Source organism: Diabrotica undecimpunctata, chromosome 11 (assembly GCF_040954645.1).
Source record: "Diabrotica undecimpunctata isolate CICGRU chromosome 11, icDiaUnde3, whole genome shotgun sequence".
NCBI classification, from domain to species: domain Eukaryota; kingdom Metazoa; phylum Arthropoda; class Insecta; order Coleoptera; family Chrysomelidae; genus Diabrotica; species Diabrotica undecimpunctata.
Window position 1 is genome coordinate 264,171 of NC_092813.1, and position 10,058 is coordinate 274,228.

Genomic DNA, 10,058 nt, shown 5'->3' on the forward strand with positions numbered 1-10,058 from the left:
TCTTTTAGAGACGTGTCTATTTTTGGAAATTTAATCATCCAGGGAAAAAATTTACATGAATAGGCATAGTGAGACTGAACTGTTCTAAATTAAGACCAATACGTTTTATTTGCTCAGGATATTGTAATTTTTTTTATTGCAAAGTTTCTGTAAAGATCGGACGATATATTTGTTCTGCAAAGTAGTGTTGAGTAGGTTACGTTGCTTTTGTTTGCTGATATTCTGTCAACGTAATTTAGTGATAGGAGTTGCCTTCATTGGCTTAAGGGCAGTTCATTAGCCAGAGCTTGTAAGCTACTTACTAGTGTAGTTCTTGTGGCACCTAAAACTAATCTCAAGCATATAGTTTGAATGTAGTCAAGTTTTTTAAAGATGTTTTGTTAGCAGTATCCTAGCATAAACAGCCTTAGTCTAGTTTACTTCGTATTAATGATCTGTATAGGGTAAGTACGGTTGTTGTATCTGCCCCCCAAGAGGTATTTGACAGCATTTTTGTAGATTAATTCTGGATTAGCAAGAACATTGCAGATTGTTTATGTGGCTTTCCCAGTTTAAGTTACGTTCAAAAGAATCTCCTAAGAAATTTATTTCTCCTGCGTGTTTCAGGACAACTCCATTTAGTTTTAATTGAATATTAGGATAATTTTTTCTTTTGCCAAAAATTAAATAACGTGTCTTTTCACTAGAGAATATAAAACCCGTGTTTTGCGACCAGCTTTCAATTGTGTGTAGGGTAGTTTGCAGTAAATGTGTTCCCAGAGTTACATTGTTTGTGTTTAGATAAATGACTAAGTCATCTGCTTATAGGCTAGCAAATACAGGTAATTTTATTTGATGTATACTAAGTGACATAGAAATTCGAACACCCAGTTTAAATGATTTTATTTTAATAAAATTTTGTATAAGTACTTAATGAAGCATAATAAGTAAATGATTCAAATTTCAAAATGATTGCATTGCTCTAAAGCCCTTTTACCTTTAATAATGTGTGAATGCACCCCGATGTGTTACGCATTATCTAACGCGCCTAGGCCTGCTTCTGATCAGTGGTCAATGTCCTCTTGTTGTATCTCATTCCAGGCAACCACCAACTCCTCTCGAAGTGCTTGTAGAGTCTGAGGACGACGTTGCAAATTGAACAATCTCCTACCCATGATATCCCACACGTGCTCAATTGGGAATAAGTCGGGAGATCTTGGTGGCCATGCTAACAATGTGACATCATTATGTTGAAAGAAGTCTATTGTGACTCTTGCAATATGTAGTCGGGCATTATCTTGTTTGGTTATTATTGGATATTATTGGATATTATTTGGTTAACGTATCCACCGTCGTTTAGTCTCTGATTTATATTTGGAGGAGTAAACCAGTGTAATGTAGTTTTGACGTATATTTTGAATAGCAGAAAGATTTATTTTGTTAATTTAATATACATTGGAGGAGGTATGTATAGTAATTTTAGATGGAAGACCAATTGGTTTTAATTTAGTAATTGTATAAAAAATTATAATGTTTTTATTTTCGATACATTATAAGAATTGCAAAAAATTTAATATACACGAATAATATTTTAAAGATATTCACTCCTTCTAGAAGACGACTTATAACCGCATTTTGAAAAGAGGAGCTATAGTCGGGTCGTGTATACATATATATATATATATATATATATATATATATATATATATATATATATATATATATATATGTATATATATATATATATATATACATATATATATATATATATATATATATATATATATATATATATATACATATATATATATATACATATATATATATATATATATATATATATGTATATATATATATATATATATATATATATATATATATACATATATATATATATATATATATATATATATATATATATATATGTATATATATGTAAATACTTTTTTCTTTTTGGGTGTGGTAGTCAATAAAAAATAGAGCTTTGCTAAGGCGTACTATTTAGTCTGAATCCAAGCTTTCGGTTGTTTTTTGCCACCTTTATCAAGGTCTACAAAGAAAATTACTATGTTGTAACAAACTGAATGGTGCCAAAAAGGCTGTAAAAAACTATAAAAAACTTACCCGAATGTAAGATTCGTGGCATAAACAACAACGTTAAATAACATGATAAAACTGAGGTTGCAACTAAACTTAAAAATGTTACTGTTAAAAAACACTTTAAAAATTACTAAAAACGTTAAAAGTTAAAAACAAAATGAAGGACGACATGTTGAAACAGTCGTCGTTGCAGGCTTGATTTCAGTCACATTTCACGAGCAGAAAGAGAAAGTGAGTGGATAATTATTGTTTAAATAGTTTGGAGAAAATACAAAAAACAACTTTGAAAATAACGTCTAACAGAATACTGTTAGTGAATTTTTAGTACTGCCAACTGTATTACCAACTTGAAATTAAGCGGGAAATTAAAAATGTAAATTATAACATAAGCAATCGAAAGAAAATAGTATTTAGTAAATAGGTTTAGAAAAAACAACTCAAAACAAAACAAAACTGAATTAGTAATTGCAGTTTGATCGTAAATATTCAATTAATAATGATATTTCAAAAAAAGGAAAGAACCAAAGAAAACTCTGAGATGCAAAATAGCTCAGTCAAAAGTCAATATAAAATTGTAAATTTTGCTAAGATTCTGGATCTCAGATCTCTTATTAAGATTGTTATTATCACTCTTGCTGATATGTACCATCTCTAAGAAAGTTCTCTTGAATTTATTTTTCTCTCTGGCTAATATTTTTACATTGTTGAAATCTATCTTATGGTCTAGATCGATAGTATGCTCTGCCAAAGCACAAGTAGGTTTGTTTAATCTACAATCACTCTTATGAGAAATAATACGGCTAGACAGATTCCTTCCAGTTTCACCAATGTACGTGGATGGACATTCAGTACATTGAATGCAATAAACAACATCTGTAGTCTCTAGAGTGGTTAGGGGTTGTTTTATTTTGCTATACAGCTGACGTATGGTTTTGATGTTCTTGTTAGCTATTTTGATATTCTTAAAGTCTTTAAAAATCTTAGTGAGTTCAACGGTTAGTTTCGGAATATATGGAAGGGCATAAAAATACACACTTGTTGGAGCAGAAATATTTTGTGCTGAGGGCACTGATTGTGACATAGTAAGTATGTTGTTTCTATTAACAAAGGGGACATTAAAAATTAATTTATTTATCAGTCTTAGAGGATATGAGTTTTCAACAAAAATATTGCGTAAGAGGTTGAGATCATGTTGGAGATAATCCGGATGAGACAACCTTTTGACACGTTCTTTCATCGCTAGGACTAAATTAGTTTTCATCCTCGGGGGGTGGTAGGAGTGGTAGCTTATGAATCTATTGCTACATATGGGTTTTCTATACCATTGTGTTTTCACAACATTATCCTCACATCTATGCAAACTCATGTCAAGGAAAGGCAAAGATCCCTCCCGCTCCTCCTCGCATGTGAATTGCAAGTGTGGGTTTTGTTGGTTGAACACATTTAACGTAGAGTGTATGGAGTCTGCAGGTAGTGCCAAGATTAAGTCATCCACATATCTCTTTATGAACGGTATTTCAAAATTGATTTGTTGCAAACTATCTTCAATCAAATCATCTAAGACATAATTGCACAGTATTGGTGAAATACTGGAACCCATTGGAGTACCAAAGACTTGTTTGTAGTAACAGTCATTAAAAATAAAAACATTAGAGTCAAAAACAAAAGAAATGAGTTTTTTGATATTAGCTAAGTTAAGGGTTGTGTGTATATATATGTATATATATATAATATATGTATATATATATATATATATATATACATATATATATATACATATATATATATATATATATATATATATATATACATATATATATATACATATATATATATATATATACATATATATATATATATATATATATATATATATATATATATATATATATATATGTATATATATATATATATGTATATATATATATATATATATACATATATATATATATATATATATATATATATATATATATATATATATTGTTATGATATGTAAAATCGAGAAAAATATTGGTTTGTTTAAAAATATTTCAAAATTCAATAACATCAAAATAATTCAGATAAGTAGGATAATATCCAACAAATATTTCGAAGAAGGAGAGTTATTAATTTCTTGAATTACCTGTACTAAACAAAATGTAAGCTTTACATCAATCATTTCTTTGTTATACTTGAGTGACCCGCATAAGTTTAAGTGAAAGCCAAAGAATTGAACGGGGTTTTTCAAAATCCATTAATACAGTGATTAAAGACAATAGAAGGGATTATAGAAAGAGGTTTTTGTTAGTTTTTAAGATTTATAGAAAAATATTATTTGTAAATAAGTTTTAGGAAATTTATAATTATAGGTAAAAATTTGTTTGTTATCGAAATGAAAAAATGGGGGAATTGTGACGAGTTTTGATTGGCGGAGATTGAAAAAGGTGGGATAAGTATGTAGGAGGGAGTTTAGCGAGATTGAGGAGAGAGAAAAGATATAGTCAGTTGATTTTCCAAGTCTGTAAGAGGAACAGTGATTGTTCTCTGGTGGTTCCAAAGAAGTAGCAAGCAGTAGTGTTGAATGTTAGTGAGTTTTTGTGGAGTGAGTGTATCTGACAGAAGCTGAAGTAGCAAAATATTGTAAGTCATATTTTTCTACTTATATTCCAAGAGTCACTGTTCAGGCCAACGAGGGATTCAGTTTATAGTAAAGAGAAGATATTCCAAGAGTCATTTTTCACTCGGGCCAACGAGAGATTCAGTTTATCGAGAGGAGAAAGGCTGTCATAATTTGAATGACTGTTGCTTTTGAAGGAGATCATTAAGGACGATATATTTGCAACAATCTGTTGTAAGATTGCTGATTACATAGGGAGCGGTTGAGAGGAGATAATACAGTCTACAAGGAACAAGGATTTGGACCACTCATCATCAGAGAGAGATATTTTTGTTTTCTGCAGTTTTTTTTTTCTTTTATTGATAACACAATTTTTACACGTAATTTAGAAAGAATATAAATATTTTTATTAGGAGAGTTAGAATAGTTTGGGATTTTGAGTTTTCAATTAATATTGTTTGTACCATTAATTTTGATTGTTCACGTACGTAGAACAAAATTTTTGAGAACCATTATATGAGATTTGTTTATTGAAAACTTTTGAGTGTGAATTATTTCATTATTTTTATTTCAATATATAGTGTTAGATCATATGTGTTTTTTATTATTCCGGTATTCTCTGGACCTTACCTTTCACATGTAATAGCATAGATATTGAAGCACGAATTTAACCCTGAGATAAAAGAATTAAAAATTGTGATAGAGTCATAATCATATCATCTAGATAATTTTAATTAATCAAAAAAAATTAATGAGCTAATTATTGCTTGGCGCACCAAGACTTTAAATATCACAATAATATATATATATATATATATATATATATATATATATGTATATATATATATATATATATATATATATATATATATATATATATCCAAATATAAATCAGAGACTAAACGACGGTGGATACGTTAACCAAATAATATATTAGAGTATATTTGGCGCGAAAAAATCTGTAAGCCTAACGATTTCTAACGTTTTGTTTTGTAGTGATAAAATATTCTTTATTCATATTACACGTGTAGTGCACTGGAAACTCTAGGTATGTACTTATATAATTTTTATTTTGTTACAGAACGGGTAATAAATACAATTTAATATTGTTTCAATTTAATAGGTAGTTGGATTGAACAAAACTACTAGATAATTATGCAAAATAATATATTTTCTGTCTTCTCCACATTACACATCAGATATTTTTGTACACTTTACAAATATATCTGAATGCATCTGACATTTTTTCCGTAAGTTTAACATTTAAGAGCATTTTATTCTCAAATATGAACGGTATGCGGCAAAATAAACAGTACTAAAATGCGTATGCCTCAGATTAGTATGTGTCATGCGCCGAAACGTATTAAGTGATTTCTGAACGACGTTATAACTTATGTGAATGTCATGATAATTTTAGGTGCTTCAGGATGGTTCTCAGTTTTGCAGAAATTTTTTTTATCGTGGAGTACTATTTTCGATCATACGGAAAAGGTCGCGAAATCGGTCCAAAAAGCTTAAAATCAACAATAGTTTTAGCAGGACGGGCAATCTGTCACACGGTCAGTGAGTCTCTTCGAATACTGTTCAGTGATTTTCCATACCCATCGCAATTATCAGGCCTAACCTAACTAACACCACATGATACGTACATGTATCTGTACAATGTCTGACATTCCGGAATAACAAACTCCAATTAGATTTTTTTAGTGCCAGAGGGCATCTTTAACATCTATTTTATCGGAAACGTCGTCGTGAATAATGTTGGTAAGGCCATATCATGTATACTAAATATATAGATATTCATATACATTTCAATATTTATTTCAGTACTGTTTATTTTACCGCATACTGTATTTCCCTACTTCAGTCACTTTTTACTATGAAAAATAATTTTAGGAAATATCCTTAAGTTCCACTCAATTTTATTGTTCACCTGACAGTATCTTCACACCTGAAGAAAGTGATAAAGATAACACAGATTCTCCAGACTTAGAAACTCCATCACCAGCTTCTGATAAAATGTTAGATTCCAATTATGTTCCCTTCGATGATTCTTCAGTAAGTGCAATAAAACGTTTAAAAGAATAAAATTTGTTGTGTACTCTGTAATATTGAAATGGATAACGGAAAAATATAATATTTTTTTAATTGGGTTTTTAGGAAAAGTCTTCAGGTTCTCCAGAAATAAATAATTCCCACTTTTGTCCAAAACAAGTTAACAAAGATGAGTTAAATATTGAGGTAAGTTTATTTCAAATATTTTAGCAATATAATTCAAAGCACATACTTTTTAGGAACAATCTAATTCACCTTCGTCTTCTGTCAGCCTAAATATCCATCAACATGTGGAAGAAACTTGCAATATAAATACGAAGTCTTTAAAAAAATCTGTTTTTTGTTACTTTTGTGAATCAGTTGTATTAAATTTTCCTAGACATATACTACGAAATCATCAAAGCAAATTAGAAGTTAAAAAAATTTTGGTTTACCCTCCAAGAAGTAAAACGAGAAAGCAATTGTTATTTGCTTTGAGAAAAAAGGGAAACTATTTGTTAGGTTCTGCAAATTTAAAACCAGTTAGAAAAGCGAGTTAAAAAAATGAGGGAATTAGCTAAAATTGTTATCGAACTAAGAAAAAATAGTTCCTCAATCAAAACGCTTTTTGGCTCATTGAAACCAGGATATTACGATTCTTTAGTTTTTGCTACTAAAATAGTTTCAAAATATGATAACGAGAGCAAAACTTTTAAAGCTCCATCATTTGCTAAAAATATTGGCACTACATTAAAACAGTGTTGTGATATAGCACTTATGCTTAATGCGAAAAAGTCTGAGTTTACAGTTAAAAGTGCCAGCGCTAAAGCTGACTTAAAATCTTTAATACAAATAATAGAAGGAAATTGGAAATATGATATTTCCAGTCAAGCTGCAAATGATTTAGACATGAAAAAATGGAACAAAGTGACGTTAATACCACTAGCAAGTGACCTTAAGCTATTGAAAAACTATCTCGTGCGAAGGGCAAATGAATCTTGTAATAAATTACAGAAAAATAATAATGATATTAGTCCTTACATGTTTCTGTTAGAAACTATATATTGCCGTCTAATCTTATTAAATAGAAGGCGCCCTGGTGAATTAGAAAGAATGACCATACAGAGTTACATTAGCGCTAAAGATAATCAATGTTATGAAGAATTTTCTGAAACAATTTCAGAAACCGAAAGAATTTTAATGAAAAGTTTTAGAAGAATAGTAATAAAAGGTAAAAGGGGACGTGGTGTACCCCTCCTAGTAAGTAAGGATGTACAAGAACACTTAGAAATGATTACAAAATGTAGAGATTTACTTTTAAAAACACCTAGTATTTACCTTTTTGTTAATACAAAATTTGATAAACCAATTCGAGGGTATGAAGTAATGTCAAAATATGCTAAATTATGCGGAGCTAAAAATCCTAGTGCTCTTACATGTACAAGGCTGAGAAAACATCTAGCAACGCTAACCCAGTTGTTTACCATGTCGGAAAAAGACATGGAGTAATTGGCTTCATTTATGGGGCACACATTAGGAATTCATCGATCTTCATATAGACATCCCGATGACATTTATCAAACTGTAAATATCTCTAAGTTGCTCCTTTTAATGAAGAAAGGTAAAGCAGGTCAATTCAAGGGAAAAAGTTTAGAAGAAATAGAGATAAATTTGGAAGAAGACATTATGGAAGATGATGATGGACATAATAACGAGGTATTTGGGGAACAAAAAAATGAAACCAATGATGTTATTGAATCAAAAGGTCCAAAAAGTTGTAATAATGAAAAAAGGGAATAATTGATATGAAGGCAAAAAATAAAAAAGGGTTTTAGTTCCGTGGACAGAAAATCAGAAGAAAGTAGTCAAAATGTATTTTAAAACCCACATTAAACAAAAGAGGCCCCCCAAAATCCTGATATATTAAAAAATAAAAATTTGCTCAAAATAAAGGTCTTTGTTCAAAATGAATATAAAAAGTGTTAAATGTCCAAGTTTTTTTCGAAATTCAGTTTTTGCAATATATTCTGAGTTTTCGTTAAGTATTTTTATTTGTGTTTATATATTCAGTTTTGTTCATATTTTTATTATTTGTTTTTAAATATAAATAATGATTAAAATTAAATATTTATAACGACCATAGATACATGTTTTTTTTTCGTTAGCCCTTGTTAAAAATTTACAAATGATTATCAATAATATATATATATATATAGCCCTTAAATATAATCAGATATGTTTACAATATAATGTATATTCGTTTAAAATATATATATTATATTACTTTAAATATTAAAGAAAAATTGGAAGACTATTAAGTAGTTTTCGAATCATTATTCCAGAGGAGGACTAAACCACCGTAATATAAAAATAGGAAGAACTAAGGTCGGTAAACTATAATTTGAATATACATAACGAAATATACGCCGACGCTGGCGACACAACAAGTAATGTGGCGATCATATTGAACTAAAGTATTCAAACGTACAAAAACATGCAATAACTCATCCATCTGAAATTTTGCTCAATGGTTTAGAATGACGTTTAGACTTCATTTATAATGATTGCGATAAGTCCTCCGTATACGGAGGACCTACCACAGTGGAGGACCTATTATATGTAAATTTCCTATATAAGGAGGAGCTATCCACTGGTGCGTATATATATATATATATATATATATATATATATATATATATATATATATATATATATATATATATATATATATATATATATATATATTACACGACCCGACTATAGCTCCTCTTTTCAAAATGCGGTTATAAGTCGTCTTCTAGAAGGAGTGAATATCTTTAAAATATTATTCGTGTATATTAATTTTTTTACAATTCTTATAATGTATCGAAAATAAAAACATTATAATTTTTTATACAATTACCAAATTAAAATCAATTGGTCTTCCATCTAAAATTACTATACATACCTCCTCCAATGTATATTAAATTAACAAAATAAATCTTTCTGCTATTCAAAATATACGTCAAAACTACATTACAGTGGTTTACTCCTCCAAATATAAATCAGAGACTAAACGACGGTGGATACGCAAACCAAATAATATATTAGAGTATATTTGGCGCGAAAAAATCTGTAAGCCTAACGATTTCTAACGTTTTGTTTTGCAGTGATAAAATATTCTTTATTCATATTACACGTGTAGTGCACTGGAAACTCAAGGTATGTACTTATATAATTTTTATTTTGTTACAGAACGGGTAATAAATACAATTTAATATTGTTTCAATTTAATAGGTAGTTGGATTGAACAAAACTACTAGATAATTATGCAAAATAATATATTTTCTGTCTTCTCCACATTACA

At 29.1% G+C, this 10,058-nt stretch overlaps 1 protein-coding gene across 1 annotated transcript; it reads left to right on the top strand.

Moving 5' to 3' along the window:
* Positions 1–6,545: 6,545 nt before the first annotated feature.
* Positions 6,546–7,272, top strand: LOC140452933 (uncharacterized). The gene is made up of 3 exons (XM_072547256.1): positions 6,546–6,736; positions 6,839–6,919; positions 6,973–7,272. The coding sequence occupies exons 1-3, from the start codon at positions 6,698–6,700 to the stop codon at positions 7,270–7,272; spliced, it is 420 nt and encodes a 139-aa protein (XP_072403357.1). The 5' UTR covers positions 6,546–6,697.
* The last annotated feature ends 2,786 nt before the right edge of the window (positions 7,273–10,058 follow it).